Below are 19,445 nucleotides of genomic sequence, written 5' to 3'. Positions count from 1 at the left end.
TTCCTTTTGTGAAACGAATAAATTGTATTTGAACTATGTACTGTCGTGTCACACCCCCTCCCACCTCCCACCTCCCCCCTGCACACACCCCCCCCGAACTCCCCCCTTAACTCCCCAACACACCACCCCGCCACCCCCCTGCACACCCCAACACACCCACTCCCCCCTCCACCCTCCCCCCCCCCTGGAATCCCAACAAAGGTGTGAGTTGGTCTGTGCAGCAGTGTCAGTAGTAGGATTCCTACACTGTCCGGCCACTATTGGCAGCCCCCTCCACTGGCCCCCGGGGCACCCCTGCCTGTGCTGCGGAGGTTCCTCCCCGATCGGCGGATGGGGCTGCTCGGTGTCGAGCTGGCAACCGAGGAGGATCCTGCCTGCTCATTTGGACGCATGGCCCGTATTGTCTGCACAAGGTCAGTGATGGCGTGCCGCACAGCAGCTAGTTCCGCGCAGATGTCCTTTGTGGACGACTCTATAGCTGCCTTCACAGTCTCAGCACATTTATCCATTGCTGCACTTGACCCCCCACATTCAGCAACATGTTCTTCGAGCAGCGAGGAAAGTTGCTGCTGCCGGGTGGCAATCGCCTCCAGAGAATGGTTGGGATTCTGGGCCATGGCTAATGGCAGTGGCATTCCCATTGGGCTGATCTGCCCCTGCAGCGGGGATGGAGTGGCTGGCCAATCGTCATCCTCTGGCTGACCCTGTGTGGCATCCACATGCGGGCTGCTTAGGGACAGGTAGGGGGAATGAGGGTGGCCTGTGGGGCTCCTGACATCACTCTCCTCAAAGGTCCCTGCTTCACTATCGGAGGAGGCAGCAATGGCAGCAGTCTCCCCAAGTGTGCTGCTTGCAGCAGAGGCTGTGGCTTCTGTGGGCATGATTGGTGTGATGTCTGCTGCTGCTGCTGCTGCTGCTGTACTGCCTGCTGGGGTGGCTGTCTGTGCCCTGTCCTGTTTCCCTTGCATGGATTTTGCCTGCTGTGGTGTTTTCCTCGGGACGACAGAGGTGGAGGGTTGTGGCGTTGGCACAGTTGGCCTGGCCCTCTTGGTGGGTGTGGAGGCTGTGGTGTCCTCTTCCTCAAGGTCGGAATTTGAGCCTGTGGTGGGACAGAGGAGGGAGAGTGTTATTGATGGGTCTGCGGACATTGGCCGGGCATTGTGGCGACTGGCATCTCATCAGTTAGTACATGTGGCACATTTCATGCAGGGGAAAAAAGTTGACTCCCTTTTGTGTGGAAGTAGCATGGAGGTATGTGGGTGCCTGCAGTTAGGGTGTGCATGCTGCATGTGTACAGGGTGCAGATCGGATGTATCTGTGGGCAGTCTCCTGCTGATGTGTTGCATTCACACTATGGGCCAACATTGTACTTCACATGAATGGACTTAGGTGAGATTTGCATGCCTTGATTTGAGCCACCTACCTGCATCGCCCGATGTCGGGGCTCCTCTCTCCATTCCTCCTACTCCTTCAATGCTCTGCATTCCGATTGTGGAGGCACAGATTTCCTCCCATGGCTGCAATTTTATAGGGGACTCCGATCCTCCCCCAGTTGCCATTGCCAGGTTCATGTTGGCTGATAGTATGCTCCTGACTCTGAGCCGGAGATCGTCCCACCGCTTGCGGCACTGTTTGACATTGCGGGGTGTCGTTCCCACGGCACTGACCCGCTGAGCTACCAGTGCCCATATGGCCTTCTTCTTGGTTATGGCCGGTCTTGTCAGTTGGTTGGAGAATACCACTGCAGCGTTCTCCTGTAGGGTCTCCGCTAGAATGGTGAGCTCCTCTCTGGAGAAGCGGTCTTGCCGCTGGCGGTCACAGGCTTTTTTCAAAACTTTAGGCATCTTCCTGCAGGTAGAAGGTTGAAGCCGGTATTGGCGGGGTCTCAGGCTCGGATGTCCAGTGGTTTCGGAGGATGGCAATGGATTGTGTTTTTAAAGATGGCCGCCGTGCTCTTTCCCGTTCCGCCGCGGTGACGCTACTTCCGGTTCCGCTTATCTACGGTCAACGCTAATTGCGGTGACCGCTAACTACGGTCACCGCTATGTACGGCGGTGGCGGTGGTGCACCTTGCGCCGCATACGATGCCGGTAGGTGCCGTTTTGGGGGCATTACCGCCATGGCGCTGTTTACATTACCGCCATGGCGTAATGCTCGTGCGCGATGGGTCGTAATGTGGCGCACTTTACACCATCGTCCCACGGCGTTAACGTTCATTACGCCATGGCGGTAATGACGGCGGATTACCGCCAGGGTCGTAATGAGGCCCTAAGACTCAAATTGTCACTCTTGGAAAGCATCCAACTCATTCACACAACAAGTTCCATTGGACAATATGTGACAAGAAACTTCAGGTAGTTACTGAGTATAAATACCTGGGCGTAGACTTTAACAATCTAGTATCTGAAAAGACAATCGAGATAAAGCTTCAATCCAAATTGACAGGACTCATTTCCCAAGCAAGAATAATTCATGCCAGATTTGGAAAATGTTCCTGCATACCGGTAATGAGGTTTTATCAGCAGAAAGTACTACCTATAATTACATATGGCTTAGAATCTCTGCTACCCAGGTTCTCCAACTGTCTAATCAAACTGGAAGCTAAATTCTGGAAAACCATTCTTAATTTACCAAATGGCACCCCTAGCCTGTTGCTTAGGTTTGAACTGTTATCAATCCAATCATTGGTCACTTGGAAAATGTGTGTTCTACTAAGAAAATGCATAATGGGTCTATTCAAACAAGATTGTTTAGCCATTTTAGCAAAGTATCTTCTAACATCATCTCATTCTTTTCCTTTAAAATGGAGAACCCACGTATTGGATGCCCTTGTGGAGGCAAATATCCCTATTGACATATTACTCACTCATCCGAACCGGGCAAAAACCAAAATTTTCCAAGCTGATTGGATTATGACCCAAGATAAATGTTCTGAATTAAAAGATTTTAACAGGATGTTATTTGGTCATAAAGAATACCGGAAAATGGCAGACCATTTAGTTAGATGTCCATCTTTGAGCTTGAGACAAAAAATACTACGATTTCGACTAAATCTATGGCCTGTCAATGAAATTTTGCTAAGACGAGGTCTCATAACTAAAGAGTTGAGTCATTGTCGATTCTGTTCCAATAGAACTATTCCTGAAACTCTGGCACACATCATTATGCAGTGTGAAGCCTTTGAACCTCAACGTCTAAAAATAGCTGAATGCTTAGCCTGGAATCTTGCTGATCACACGCTTAATGAAATATGGCATGAGATTTTTAGCTCTAGAAAGATTTCAGTTAGAATCGCGACAATGCGATTGCTTGATTTGGCCTTTCCGTTTGTGTTAAAGCTTGTAAATAACAACAAAAAATCAAATAAGGTGATTTCTTAGCAACGGAGAAGTTCTTCTTTATATACTTACTCCACATGGAGCGTATGACATTTCAACATGCAAAATTATGCAAAAAGTGGCAAATGTTATATATGCACAAGTGTTTTGTTACATGTGTTGTCATGGATTTTAACTTATGTACTATCACATGTTAGACGATCCTACGATGAAATATGGTGTGAAATTTTCAGTGCAAGAAAGATATCGATCAGCTATGCTGCTACTCAATTGTTTGACATAGCATTTCCTTGTGCAAAAAGAATCTTCTAAAAGTTGTACTTTGTGCACCAGAAAATAGGGTAAAAATACTTATTGGTAATTTTATATAGTTATTTTTAATTTTAATTAATTTTAATGTTGATTTTATTTGTTTATATGTAAAAATGAAAATTTGTAAAGTTGTAGTAACAACTAAACCAAATTAAAAAAAAAAAAAAAACAGATTAAAACCTTCAATTGCCTGCATTCAAGAATCACATCTCTCTAATGATAAAGCTGCCCAACATTGGGTTGGTCTGGTATTCTCTAGTGTTGCAGATGAAAAAATAAATGGGGTCTTACTTTAGTTAACAAATCTCTCAAATTAAATATACTCTCAAATGAGTCTGAAAACATGGGAAGATGGGTTTTGCTCAAATTATCGATTAATTCTAAAGAATACACCATACTTAACCTTAAGTTTTAATGTTTATGGACCAAAGTCCCCTGACCCTAATTTGTAGAGGTTGCTTAGAAATCACATGCTTCAGGCAAATCCCCACAATTTGATTGTATGTGGTGATTGTAATCAAATCATAGACGCCTTTTTAGATAGAAAATCTAGCGTCCGTTTTACCAATACTACATCCCATAAACAATTCACTGATTTTGTATCAGAACTGGGCCTTAGTGATGCTTACTTCACCCCACTGATTCTGATTTTACCTTATATTCCGCACCCCATATATCTTTTTCAAGACTGGATTATATTTCATACCCAACTCCATGGCAAATCTTATCCTAAAAGCCCAAAGAGAATCCATCACGATCTCCGATCATGCTCCTGTTTATATCCAAATACAATCTCCCAGTAACTCTAAACCCTCAAATAGATGGCAGTTCAATACTAGTTAACCTAATGATGTTCTATTCACACCCTTTATTACCCTGCAAAACAATAATTACTTTGCTGTAAACAAAAATCAAGATGCATCCAGTATAAACAACTGGGTTTGCTGTAAGGCCGTTCTCAGAGGTAATATTATCTCATGTGTTGCTAATAAAAAGAAAAAACTTTAGCAAGAATAGGAATCTATTCTCAGACAACTGAAACCTATAGATATTCAATTCGCTAGCACTGGCACATCCACGGTTCTAAAAGAAGTCTTGAAGTTAAGACTTCAGTATAATAAAATTACCCTATATTCCTGTACAACTATGCTCAAATACAAGTTAAAAATCGACCAACTCTCTAATAAGGCGGGTAACTCATTAGCCTCTTACCTTAAATTCAAAAAAGAAAAGTCTAGAATTGTCACCCTGCAAGATCACTTAGGAAACAGAGAGTGCTCTGATGCAGATATTTTTCAAATTTTCTCAAACGTCTACTCTAATTTGTACTCCTCTGAAGCTCCTCCCAATAATACCTCTATTGATGATTTCTTACACAACATACCCAGGAACTCATACCCCCAGATACATCTTAACTCTCTTAATGCTCCCATTACCCCTGCTGAAATTCCTCAAGCCATTAAACATCTCAGAAAAGGCAAAGCTCCTAGCCCTGATGGCTTTCCTACAGACATTTACTCTCATTTTTCCAATCTATTAGTACCTAGACTTAATGATCTTTATTCCCATTTTATATCAGCAGGAAAGGCGCAAGGTTATTTTCTCAAAGCCATGATTGCTGTTTTTCCCAAACCCAATAAAAACCCAGAACTCCCTCAAAGTTATCGCCCAATTTCTCTCATTAATACTAATTGGAAGATTTATTCAAAAATGTAGCCAACCGACTCTTCCCCTTTCTTCCAAATCTACTTAAACAAGATCAAGCTGCATATGTCAAAGGTATAGTGTCCTCTTCTAACATTAGACTTTTCTGAAACATTATTGATTTGATACACCACTCCAAAGATCCCCATGCTGCAGTAGCCCTAGATGCCGAAAAAGGCTTTTCATAGAGTTGAGTGGGACTTTCTATTTAGAACCCTCAAACGGCTTGGTTTTGGGCCCCCTATTTTATCCCTGATCAGCGTACTTTACTCAATGCCTAAATCTGCAATATTTGCAAATGGTCAACTATCTGCCTTTTTCCTTCTGTCCAGAGAAACATATCAAGGCTGCCCTCTTTCCCCAATCCTCTTTATTTTAGCTATTGAACCCTTCTTAGAGACTATTAGACTAAATGACAATATATTAGGAATCAATATCAGAATCTTCATATTAAAACAGCTTCCTATGTGGTTGATGTTCTTTTATTTCTGAAAAATCCAGAACAGAGTCATCTGCACCTCTTATAAGCTATCTCTAACTTCTCTAAAGTATCTGGTTATGAGCTCAACATTAATAAATCAGAAATCCTTCTCCTTAATAGATATTGCATGCCTCATCATACACTATCCCTAGGAATGAAATGGTGTCCCCAAGGACTCAGATATCTTGGAATCCATATATCTACCTCTATCTGTGATATGCGAAAAAGAAATATAGAGATCATACTAACCAGAGTTAAAGAACTTGTAATGTCGTGGTCGCCCCTTTATCTCTCGTGCTGGGATCGTTTAGAGTTCATAAAGATGATGATCGCCCCTGTAATTCTTTACCTTTTATATATGTTACAAATTTCCCTTCCCTTTTCCTTTTTCAAATCATTGGACTCTTACATACTTGGATTTCTATGGGGTAAGGGAAGATGTTGAATATCGATCAGCAAATTAAAGAAACCTCGTTCTATGGGTAGTGTCAATATTCCAGATTTTTGAAAATATCACATGGCATTTGTTACTATGCAAGTACAAATGTGGTTTATTCAAGAAGAATTGGAATATCCTCCGAATTGGGTGCTTCTAGAAAAAGCTATGGTTTCCCCAATTCCATTGTCAGATATTTACCTCATTAAAAATAAGAATACACATATGAAATATTCCTGTATCCGTCAATCTGCACTCTATTTTAAATGATATATGTTCTCTTTTCTTGCCAAAATATCTGCCTTTACCACTCCTCTTATTTGGCTCAATCCCTTGATTAAGGTGAAAGGCAAACGATATTGTGGAAGCAATAGCTATCTAGAAACATTAAATACTGTAAACAATTCTTCTCACAAAATGATCCCATTACTTTTAGAGACTTTGCTATCAAATATCATCTACCTGCATCTGCCATGAAACAGTACTTAATCATTGTTGCTGCTCTGTTTGAAAATTATGATCAACTTATTCATAACTCCAACATACCTGATGTACTAAGATTGTTTTATTTACTAAAGCTCAAAAGTACTACGTCTTTCTTCTATAAATCTTTGATGTCAACTCCAGTAGCTAATCCGTTACATAATGACTGGAAAGACGACTGTACACTACCAGATCTCCAATTTGATTGTCCTTCGCAATGGAACTACATCTCGAAAATTACTTCATCAGCCAGCCTAACTCAAACCCTGTTTTTTTTCCACCATAGAGCTTTTGCTACCCCAGCTTCCCTCTTCAAATGTGGTCTTCTACCAAATGACCTTTGCTGGAATTGCTCAATAGTCTCAAGCTCTTTTAAGCATATGCTTTTTCAATGTCAACATGTTCAACCCTTTTGGATCTCTGTATGGCAAACTATCAAACTCATTTTTAAAACACAGCAAGATTTTTCTTTTTACATTCTAATCTTTGGAAGCTCCCTCCTACAAACTGTAGTTGCCAATGAACATACAAAAAATCTTTGATTTATGTCTCATCGTCACAGTGCAAACTAATACTTCCAACTGGAGAAATCTACAACGCATTCATTACAATTGTTGGTCGAACAATATGTGCAATATCCATAGGTTACAAAATTGCATAGCCTCCTCTCCTGCTCTACTATGCAAACATAATTTGAAATGTCAACTGTTTCTTGACTTTTTATCTAATACAAATCATCAATAATACTATCATTATATATCCCTTTATTCCCTCCCATGTTCTCCCTTTGTTTGTGTTTCGTCCTGTTTGTCATGTTAGTTATATGTCTAGTTTGTTATTTGTTACTGTTTTGTCACCCCCCGCCCCCTTCTTTTTAAACAAAATATTTTATGTTTATAGCTAACTAAACCCTTCTATTTAGACATGCCTGATATGGTTGTAAATCATCTGCACTTCTTTAATTAGCTTTGCTAATACTTCCTACATATTCATTGACACTTGTTCTTGTATATCATTAATGGTTATTGAATATCTTGTATGTTGCTATCCCATTATAAAAATCTTGAAACTAAAAAAAATAAAATACTGACACAAACACATTGATTGATATACTGACCTAACATAACCACGGGGCTAACGCCAATGAGGGCAAAGCAGATACCCTCACCAACAACATCTGTCACTCCCCAAACGAAGACGTCTGATGATGTGCACGGAAGTAAACGTCCATAAGTGCATGGTAGAATTGTTGGAGAAAAGTTTCTGCACTCCGGTAATATCACTTCTGTACTCCACCTTAATTTTTTCTCAACGTTTGGAAGATTCGGAAGCCGAGCCTAGCCTGCATAATATATATATATATATATATATATATATATATATATATTAACCGAGCAGGAAGAGAATAAGCACAACATAGATAATGACAATACAGAAGGCTGCTTTGGAATGTAGTGGCATGACAACTTCTAAGGTGAACACAAGGACTAGGACCAAACAGAATAAGTCTAACAAGTGATAGAGCATGCCACAGGCAATAGCCAACACCTCACAACTTGAGGCACGGCAGAACCCAGCAGAATTAGGAGGGTTCCTTATCACGTCAAAGTCACCAACCAAGGAAACACCTGAGCCTCATCATTTAGGTAAGGTAGCTCTGCGGGTTGAATTCTCATTGCTGTGATCTGAGTTTGATCACCAGGTTGTAAGATTGACTCAGACTCATTCTTCTGAGGTTGATATAGCGAGCACCAATTTTCGCTTGGGTTATAATAATGTATGTATACATGTTCTATATAAAGCACTTTGAATAGAAGCGCTATCTAAATAACTAGCTATTGCTATTATTATTATAATGAGAACCAGAATGAAGACACATCAATGGTCTTAGCCTTCTTTTTAGAGAGTTTGCAGAAGAGTGTCCACAAAACTATCAAGAAGGAAACCCCGGCGCATGAGAGTATCTGACTGCATGGAGAGACATAAATATTATTATCACTCTCAGTCCAAGATTATGGTGATGAGTAATGACACAGCCTTATTTAATCTGGACTCTAGAGAAATGGAATGTTATTCTAGGTTTGTCCCAAGACCGTCCAGACTGGTGCTTGAAACGTCGCTGGATGTTAAAATACAAAGTCTCCTTTTTACATCCAGCAATTGTACTCTTAGTCGTAGGTCTATACTAAATGTATTATTTCAAATCTTTCCATTAAGATGAATAGACTCCTGTGATATAAAGATTGTAGACCTAATAGAAGAGGTCCACCTGACAAGGGCAATGGTCTACTTCTTTTCTGGATAAGTTAAATCCACGGTACTATCATATTCAAGTGAAACTAGTTAATGAATGCAGTAAAATCCACACACCTTCAAAGAAAGGATTGCAGAACTTTTCCAGGGAAACATGCCCCAAGTTTCACCCATTCAATGCGGAAAAAACAATGACTGTGGCAGTATTAAGTATTCCAGATAGTGTGTGTGGCCCCTTGTGTTCCATGACAGTAGGCATGTCGGTGTACTAGGGTCTTTTTATTTCTTTGGTTGGAGCACCCTTGCCAACCATGACCAATCATTTATTTCTAACCCATTGGTGTTAGTAGATTTGGTGAAATGGATGGAGGTCTTCTTAACACCTTTGGTTTCGAAATAAATGATTGGTGACTCTTCCGCAATCTGTTTATTTTGTACACTAGATATTATTGTAACTATATAGCTACCACAATTTGCCCTCTGAACTATGCCTTGTATCTACTGTAACTACTTTTATATTTGCATATTTTTCTATATTGTATTACTATGTATATTGTACAACTTTGTAAGTCTTGCATCTTCATAATGTTGCACCCTATTACCTCCGGTTCTGGAGTGCGTAATAAGTGAATAAACAAACAAACTAGTGGGCACTTCGAAAACCAATGTGAGAACTTTACAGGTGGCCCAAAACGGAGCAGTGAGTGCTGTATGCGGGCTGGGCAGGACTGATCATGTCACTGAGGCTAGAAGGTCACTCCACTGGCTGCTTGTCCATCATTAGATATCACACAAAATCCTCTCCCACTCTCATAAATGTCTAGCTGTTAAAGCACCCCGATATTTATCAAAGTGGATACTCAAGTCACCTGCCATGAGAACACTTAGTTCCAATGGAAGTAATAAACTACTTCCTCCTATGTTTAAACTGATGAACTTCGGTGACAACGGCTTTGATGAATGTGCACCAGGCTTGTGTGATTCCCTTCCCTCTAGTGTACTTGTCATCTCATCCCTCTCTAGCTTGAAGAAGGCCAACTCCAAGGACTAACATGCCTCATTTCCTTGTGACTTCCCAATTCTGGATCCTGGCCCCTTCTCACTGCATTATTCGTCCAATACAATAAATACAATAATAATCATAATAATAATAAGAGGCAGACTGGATTGCTAATTATTGTCTTAAACTCATACTCTCTGAAACGCAACAGTGTGGACCCTAATTGTATTGGTGTGGCATATGTTAAGGAATTGTTTTGCTAAGTTTTCCATAGCCATAAACTTTTATGACGCTCTGGATTCAAAGCACACAGAGGACATCATATTTCAATTATAATTTATATTGGAGACAACTAATTCTGATAGCTTGATCCCGATTTTCACCTTACGTGATTTAAAGGCTAACATTTCCTGTATTGAATGCAATAATCTGCAAAATTAATTAAATACACCTCTCCATCAATTAGCATAAACATCTAGTAATCCTAAGGGGAGGAAGTGGATCAATTTCTTAAAAAAAACGTATAGTTTTATCATGTTAAATGAAAGAAGTAAGGGAGACATACCCAGAGGTTACACTAGAGGAAACAATATAAGTACGTACACAATAAATCATTGCTTTACACAAGTTCGGTTTTTTCACTAGTTCCGGGTCTCTCTATAGAAAGTAGGAATTAAAGTTACCACTTCCCGTCAATAATTATTTGCAGCAGATCCATACATGGGAGGACAGAAGATCTGACAGGTGGATTGTTTATTAATGAGGGATCAAATCGCATTACTTGGAAACATAACAAGCAAGAACGTGAAAATGATAGTTTCCAACAAGAAAGTAGTGAACGTTTCCACCTGTACATGGAAAGAATCCCTCTCAGGCAGATTGTCATTCCAAGATCGAGTTCATAGTTGACTGAGTTATATACAAAGTCCTAGGGAATACTCCCTACTAATCACAAAAGTGATCTGTTTGACCTTTCCAAATCCGCAAACCTCTTGTACATTTCTTACAAAAAAAAAATAATAATAATAGAATAAATATCTACCCGTTATAAGAAATGCATACTGGATAGGAAAAAGGAGTTGAGAAGCACACTTAGGGACGTAGCCTGATCCAACATTGAGCCAGCAACCATTGTGAAATGCTGTAAGATATTAAAATATCATTTTTGAAATTGGCAGCGACTACATAGAAAAGAACAGAAACTCACCTGTTGGAACATCACTACGAAAAATTACTCTCGTGAGTTTTGGAAATCAGTTAATGACAATCCTAAACATGTTAAACTGATTAAGGGAGCATCAAAAGCTGCTTTGGAACTCTTCATTAAAACACATTGGAAATCAATTGTGGGGATATCATGGAGCATCCTTGGGAAGGAGAAAAATGGGTCCTACAATATAACACTGCAGGCATAATGTACTTCTACTGTCGAACTTGCAGTTCTATCCCTTAGACAGGAATCAACATGTTTTATTTGTTGCAATGCATATTAAAATAGACAGCCCTTTAAGTGCTCCTTTACTACTGGATTCAGCTGGTTATCACGTGCTCCATGAGTGAGTAGTCTCTCATCTGGGTGCCAACATTTTAAGAATACTAACTTATTATGCCTCAGAATGCATTGTCACCACCTTTCCATTAAGCAATAGAGAGTGTACATACGTGTTACTGTTATGGTACTATTGATGGAACAAACTTTGGGAGAGGTCAGGTTCTCGTCTGATAACATTGTTCTGTTTTTTACATATATTCCCTTTATGTAACATTATACATATATGCCATATTATGCAGAGTCTACTGTTGTATGAACTAACTGTACTACTCCTCAATAAAGCCAATACTACTGTGCTATATCACACTTCTTCTAAATGAAGATACAACTGCTATACTATGCTACCATATAAAGATATGTTCAATCTTTGTTAATTACACTAAACTCACGCTTTGTAAAGGTACCTTCACACCCCCCACCAAAGGACTCCCTAACAACTGCACTTGCCAAGGAGTGAACTAAAGTGCAAAATAAAACAAATAAAAATAAACGTCAATTTGAAAAGCCTTCTACAAATGTGGTATTCAAACCTAACCCTGTAGTAATGCTCCATTTGTCAGAGATGAGAATCCAAACCACTTCACAATCAAAGCAGTAACCACACATTCTTTAGAAGCATAGATTCAAGTCAACACAGTATTATAAATCAGCATTTGCTCAGGTTGATCATATTTATTTTATTTGTAGAGTGCACCTGGCCCAAAGGCATCTGAGCGCATATTTTATGTTACAGTTACATGTGGACATCAAGGTACAATTACACATATTTACATAAAGCATGAGTGAAAGGTAAGCAGTCTAGGTAAACAGTGGTTAAAAATGTAAAAGACTATACATCAGGGAGGCAACTAGAAAAAGGGAGTTAAAAGAGGCAATTTAAATTAGAACAGACAAAAAGAACCATAATAAGAAAACTACATTATAAATACAGAGTTAATGTACAGCGTGCCAGCTTCGTCATTTTGGGTCACCAACCATGTCTTGGCTTTGTGCATAAAAGAATGGAAAGATGGTTCATTCCTGATAGGGTTGGGCAGAGAGTTTCATAACACAGAGGACAGGGAAACTCACCCCGCCAGCTTTTTGACGGTTGTACCTTGGTACGTTGATACTGTGAGTTTGGGCAGATCTCATTGGGCGTGTTGAAGAGTAATGAGTAAAGCCGTTTACCAGGTAAGTGGGGGCCTGATTGATCACACATTTATGTGTGAGTCCAAGTGTTTTGAGTGACATTCTTTGGGTGACCGATAACCAATGAAGGCTTTGTCTAGTGTCAGAGATGCGTGAAGATCTAGAAAGGTTAAGGGCAGCCCTAATGGCATTGTTTTGAGTAAGCTGGAGTTTGTTTAAGTTGCATTGATTGGTCCGTAGGTTCAGTGCATTGCAGTAGTCTAGTTTAGACATAACCAATGTCCTGGCGAGTATGATGCAATTAGAAGTGGTAAGGAAAGGGCGACAGGCTGAGATCAGTTTGTAGGTGTATGTGGAGGCCGCAATGACAGCGTTAGTTTGTCTGTTGAGCGAAAGTGTGGAATCAAGGTAGATTCCGAGGGTTTTGGTATTATTAGAGACCTGGATGGTGTTGCCATCAATTTTAAAGGCTTTGAAAGCCGGGTCCAGTCTGTTAAGCCAGATTTGTGTGCCGAGGATGAGGAGCACTGTCTTGTCATCATTGACACAGAGTTTATGTTGGGCCATCCAAGCCTGTATGACTTGATAGACCTCATTCAAAGCCTTAGTGTCTATAGTGTGGTCACTCGTAATTGGAATGAGGATCGGGGTGTCATCAGCATAGTTGGTGTATGTGACACCCAGATAGTCAAGTATGTCAAAAAGAGGTTTGATGAACACATTATAGAGTGTGGGGGAAACACATGATCCTTGGGGGGCCCCACATAGGACTGGTGATGGTTCGGCCGAGGCGGAGGGGGAGAAGACCCTCATGGACCTATTGTTCAGGAATGATCTGATCCAGGTGGTGGCTTTGTCCGAGAAATTAGCAGCAGTTTTGAGGTATTGACAGAGGTTATGGTGGATGACCAAGTCAAATGCCGCTGATAAATCAAGAAGAAGTAGCAGGGCTAGTTTGCCATTGTCTTTAAGGTCCTCAATTTGTGTTTTAAGGTCGATAAGTGCAGCCTCAGTTCCGTGTCTAGGGTGGAAGCCGGATTGTCTAAGGCCAAGGAGATTGTTTGATTCCAGGTAGTCCTGTATCTGCAGATAAGCCGCACGATCGAGGATTTTGATTATGTAAGGAACGGTTGTGATGGGCCTATAGTTGGTTGGTATGCTTGCGTCCAATGTCAGTTTTTTTAGGAGGAGAATGACCCAGGCGTCCTTGAGGTTGTCAGGGACAGTACCAGTATTGAAAGAGGAATTAATAAGGGCAGTGATGAAGGGGGCTAGTTCGTGAGCGGCTTCCTTGATGATGGGGCAGGACATGTGTCACCCTGACAATTGGAAGGTTTAAGTTTGCTGATGATATTTTCAACTTCTAAGATGGTAAGTGGTGAGAAGTTGAATGGTGCATGAGTGTGAGCCAATGGGGTGGTTGCAGGATTCAGTTGTGTATTGTTTCTGAAGGCAGTTTTTTGTTGTTGTTGATTTCCAACTGGAGCATAGCTATCTTGTTAAAGTTTGCTTTTTGGATGTTGGTACCCCAGGCGCTATCTTTGCTACAAGGGTCAGGGGGTGAGGAGGGTGATTCTAACTCCTTCAGGATTTTGAAGAGCTTCTCAGTATTAGATTCGGCATGTGTTATGCGTGTGTTGTAGGTCTCTTTTTTAGCTTAGAAGATAGCTTCCTTGTAGTTGAGAGTAGCAACAATCAGGTTGTCTTTGTTGGAAGGGCAGGGGGGACTTTTCCATCAGGTTTCAGTGGTTTGTTTTTCTTTGTGTAATGCTCTCAGTTGTGGGGTGAACCAGGAGTAGGAGTTGAGGTGCGCTCACTGTTTAGGTTTCCTAAGTTTAGTGGGAGCTATAGTATTTATGGCCTTGATCATGGTGCAGTTGTTGGTATCCACAAGGGTAGTGGGGTCGATACATGATCGTGCAATTTTGTTAAGCATGGACAAATTATGGGGAGAAGTTTGTCCCGTGTGATGTCCTTTTTGTTTCTTGTAGATATGGCAAGCGCAATGTTTTGTTTAGTTTGCATGTTATTGGCTGAGATGTTAAAGGTGATAATGTGGTAGTCAGTCCACGCACAGGGAGTGTTCTGTTCTATATTAATGTTACAGTTAAGGTCGGCTACCCAGTCGAGTGTTCAGCCTTTATTGTGGGTGAGTTCACATAAGCAGTGTGTAAAGCCTAAGTTAGAGAGAGTGCTAGCAGTTTCCAATTCATGATGGTCATTAGGGTCAAGGAGTCCAAGGTTAAGGTCGCCTAGCAAAATTATTTGGGAATTTGTCTTAATTTTCTCTAAGAGGATGGATGTAAGATCCTCAGTGAAGGTATTGAGAGGGCCTGGAAGTCTGTAGACAAGGTACAGAGTAGCAGACTTGTTAGGCGAGATGGCAAGTTTGACGGATAATAGCTCATCTGATGGGATTTGTACGTTAGAGGTAATTCTGATGTTGAGGCTGTCTTTATGTATAAAGGCGACACCGCCGCCTTTAGACTGGCCTGAATTGCGGTTGCATCTGATAATGGAATATCCATTGGGTATAGCAAGGGAAAGGAGTGGGCCAGATGCAGCGTAAAGCCAAGTCTCAGTAATGGTGATGAAGTCGAGGTCGTGGGTAATAAGGTCAGCGATGTAGAGTGCGTGGGCCGTGAGGGACATGGCATTAATGAGAGCGCCCTTGTCTTTTTCATGGATTGCAGAGCTTCCATCTATAAACTGTGGATAGAGTAAAGGTGCACAGTTACTATCGTGTTATGCTTGAAGCAATGTGAGTAAAAGAAATAAGTCAATCAGAGGACATTTTCTGTGACAAAGGGTCTCATATAGAAACAAAAGCTGTGCCATTTGTCAAACAATAGTATCCATGAAAATGACTTCTAGTCACACTCTTTCCATAACCCATCGAAAAAACTGTGTGCACATTGGAACTATTTAGATGACAAATAAAATATGCCCCAAGAGGTGGTCACCCAACCTGCAGACCCAATTATGGAAACTGCAGGGGAAATAGAGGTTTCTCCGTATGTAGGGGAATGATATGGGGCTCTCAAGATGCACACCTTCAGGGGTAGCAGTGTGCAATCCCCTAAGGTGGGGCAGAGGGGAGGGATAAAAGTGAAAATCCTGGTCTGGAATATTGCAGGTTTATCTAGTAAACTACAGGATGAAGCATAAGAGTTCATAAAAGATGATATAGTCATGATATTTCCGTAAACTTAGCCATCTGAGCCCATTGATTTGCAGGGATTTTGGCTTTTCTTGCACCAGCATTTAGGTCCAGCATTAGAGGTCGAGCTTCTGGGATATTAACCATTTATATTTTGACCTCTTTGGGTTGAGATTTTCAACAAGATGGCTGGTTGAATCGAAATATCCTTTCCGTGGCAGCCAGATAATTATTTTAAAATCATTACAAAACTTCATGATAAAAGACTTTCCTCATACGGCCCACGATAGTAAGAGGGGATTTCAAAGTTCATTTATGATCGGGAGAAGAACTCCTTTATGGAAGCAGCCCTATCGACTCCTAAACCATAGTAGAAGGACCATGTCATGTCCAGTAATGCCTTAGTGCTTTGGAAAATACTGATGGAGACCGGTTTTAGTCAATTAATGGGAGAGCTCAATCTAGTACTGGAGGCAGTTACACTTTCGACAACAGTAGATTCCAAAGTATCACAGACTTCATCCTGATCCCGATTAAGTGGAAGGGATCGCCACATCAGCATAAGCATTAGCCTCAACAAATCTGTGAGAAAGAGACTGCCAGTTTCGAAGTGTGTCATATATATGGCTGTAGTTGGAGGCACACACACAAGGCGAGTAAGAAAAATATGTTCCACCTCGGCAGTATCTCCAAATCCCCATACCCCAAAGCTCACACCAATTAGTCACAGTGCAGTAGCCCTGCCCCTTTACATCGTCAACATATGTCCAAGTGAGAACTGCCTCAAAGACCTAGAAAACCTAAACAGACCTCTTATCCCTTACACTGGCATGTTGTGCTGTTTTGCCCACTCTACAGTGACATATTCAAAATGTGTTTACAGAATGTTCTTAGATCAAGAGGCCAACCACTCTATACTGCAAGACTGTGAAATGATGATATATGTATGTGTTTGATTTATCAACTCACTTTTAAAATGCGAGTGTTCGTATTTTACCATTATGATGAGAAGATGAATTATGTTATTGATTTTCTGGTGTTATTTGTTGTGTTTTATTGTTTGATCAGTTGCGCAGAACTCAATGTTATGTTTTACAAAGTTTGAATCTTTTGAATATGAATAAACAGATCTGACTACTGTCTGACAACATTGGTTCTGTTCTTTTTGGGCCTGTGTTTGATGAATAAAGTTGTATATTTTAAATGAAAGAATTGCAGTAGTGTAGCTTTCATGTTACTCTAGTTTCTTAAGCCGATTGGAAGTACATACTTGAGGATTAGTAAGGATTTAATTAACTGCTTCATTTTGTCGCCATAAGCTGCAATATTTTAGAACTGAACAGCATGCGTCATCCGCCCATGAAGTCCGTTGCATTGGGCCTCATTACACGGACGGCGGTAAGGGTTAACGGTCACCGTTAATGGCAACGGTGACCGTTAACCCTTACCGCCGTACTACGAGGTCCCTTTGCGGGTTGGAGGAACTAACGCCTGCTTCTTGCAGGCGTTAAGTACCAACCCGCTAAGGGACCTCGGAGCTAATTACGGCACCGCAAAATTGCGGTGCCGTAATTAGCGCCTTCCCCATTCCCATAGAGCCCTTTGGGGCTGAAATGGGAATGGGGAAGGGCAATGGCGGAAAGGGGATTTACCGCCCCTCCAACCTTGGAATGGGGCGGTAAATCCCCTTTCCGCCAAGGCGGTGCCGGTAATTTACCGGCATGGTCCAGGGTGCTAATAGCACCCTGGATTACCGCCTTCCGTGTAATGAGGCCCATAGACTCTTTGAAAATTGAAGACAGCACTTTGTTTTTAAGTGTGTGTACATATATTACACACCAGCAAATGTATCGTGTGTTTAAAAAGGCTAGACCATGGAATAGTTAAGGTTAAGTGTGAATGTTTATATAGTTTCAAAAAACAACTTTTGTTAATCATGCGTCAATTAAACATTTTGAAGAAGGCACACAGTACATTTCTGAGGCAGCTGCCCCTACGTGTAACATTTCAGAATTTTTCAAGGAGGACTTTGTATTTGTTTGTAAAAATTCACATGCAATCACGTTTCTAGCAGCTTTTGAAATTGGGTTTTCCATCAACGTGTTTTGGCCCACACACCTAAAGACTGCCCAAAGATATTTTCAAAATGTTTGTAATACTCTTAGATCTCAACATTAACTGATTTACTGACAAATCCTCGAAAGTCAAGTTGGTCAATTGTGAGATATTCATGTTTCAAGATTGCATGTACCAAATGAATATTCATCTGTATACACACTGTGAATGTATGGACCCTTAAGGATGTATATTTCATATGTGTACACTACTGTTGATATGAAAACTCCCATCAAGGTCAGGACTGACATTGACGTTGCTTTTCATTTGTATATTAGCCATAGACAAGATGTACATTGCATATGTATGTGAAAGGTAAAACTTCTATACCCTTCCTAAATGTGCGAAAACTCACAACAAAGTTAAACCTCACTTTAATGTGAACTTTCATATTCATAGGAGTCAAATAAGACATTTGCAGAATGAATCCTCTATGCAAACTATGTATTCAAGTGTAGGAGAGTTACATATTTTATAGAAACTACATGAACATGTAGATGTACATTTCATACGTGTACACTAATTTAAGTTTGATAACACACAGCAAAGTAGGGAGTGACTGATGTCTGTTTTCAAATTTATAGACGACACATGGCTGACTTAACTTGTACACATGCATGAAATTTAACGTTTCTATACATTTCCTACGTTCACAGAGACTCCCATCAAAGTTAAACCACAGATTCATTTGAACGTTCGTGTACATCAAAGTTGGCATGTAAAAGAGACAAATAAGACACGCACAGATGCGCGTGTAGGAGATGTTCATTTACACTTATAATACATTTCAAGACTCACATACATTGTTCTCTCTGTGCATCACAGCAGAGCTGGGCTGCAGAGCGTGGAGGCCACGGGAATTGAGGCTTTTGGAAAAACTGCAAGGTGAGGGTATGCATATTTAGGAAACAGCTGCCCACACCACTGGTGCTGGTCCTGGAGTTGTTGGCATGGCGACGTCCCCCACTTCACTTGAAAGTGTGATGAGCACTGGGTCTTATATTGCTGAGCAGAACCAGAGTGTATTTGAATCCAGATAGACGTATCCAGGAATGGGGATCACTTGCACAAGCCAAGCTGTTGGAGCGCAAAGGCTACTAGCAGTGCTTCAGGTCCATGGCAGTGACATAATTGCTACGTACCACAGGGATAGAAGCAGTGCAGATATGATCAGGTTAGTAGCTAAGATCTGGCACAATATAGCACATAATTGTACAGTTTCTTTTTTACATAACACAGGCAATTGTTGCATTGTAGCTTTGTTTTGCTTTTTGCCAGCATTGCAGCACATGCCATTGTATTCCTTGCATGAACACCTCCCAGTAGCACATTACCTGACGTCTGTGAATGACATGCAGCAGACTGCATTGCACCATACTTACTACACTTTGCATGCACAACATGATTTAAGCAAATGCATAGTGCATGGCACTGCATTCCCATATGCATCACACCTCACAGAAAACACTTAGTACACCTA

General features: G+C 41.0%; 1 protein-coding gene across 1 annotated transcript; it reads right to left on the bottom strand.

Moving 5' to 3' along the window:
• Window positions 1-213: 213 nt before the first annotated feature.
• Window positions 214-2,253, bottom strand: LOC138516589 (nuclear apoptosis-inducing factor 1-like). Its single transcript, XM_069631842.1, has 2 exons — window positions 1,424-2,253; window positions 214-1,099 (listed from the first exon to the last, which is right to left on the bottom strand). Exons 1-2 carry the CDS (start codon window positions 1,842-1,844, stop codon window positions 258-260), a joined length of 1,263 nt encoding a protein of 420 aa, XP_069487943.1. The 5' UTR covers window positions 1,845-2,253; the 3' UTR covers window positions 214-257.
• Window positions 2,254-19,445: the final 17,192 nt, after the last annotated feature.

The sequence above is a fragment of the Ambystoma mexicanum genome, chromosome 6q, assembly GCF_040938575.1.
Source record: "Ambystoma mexicanum isolate Mex_15411 chromosome 6q, UKY_AmexF1_1, whole genome shotgun sequence".
Lineage (NCBI taxonomy): Eukaryota > Metazoa > Chordata > Amphibia > Caudata > Ambystomatidae > Ambystoma > Ambystoma mexicanum.
This window is presented reverse-complemented; position numbering and strand designations above follow the sequence as displayed.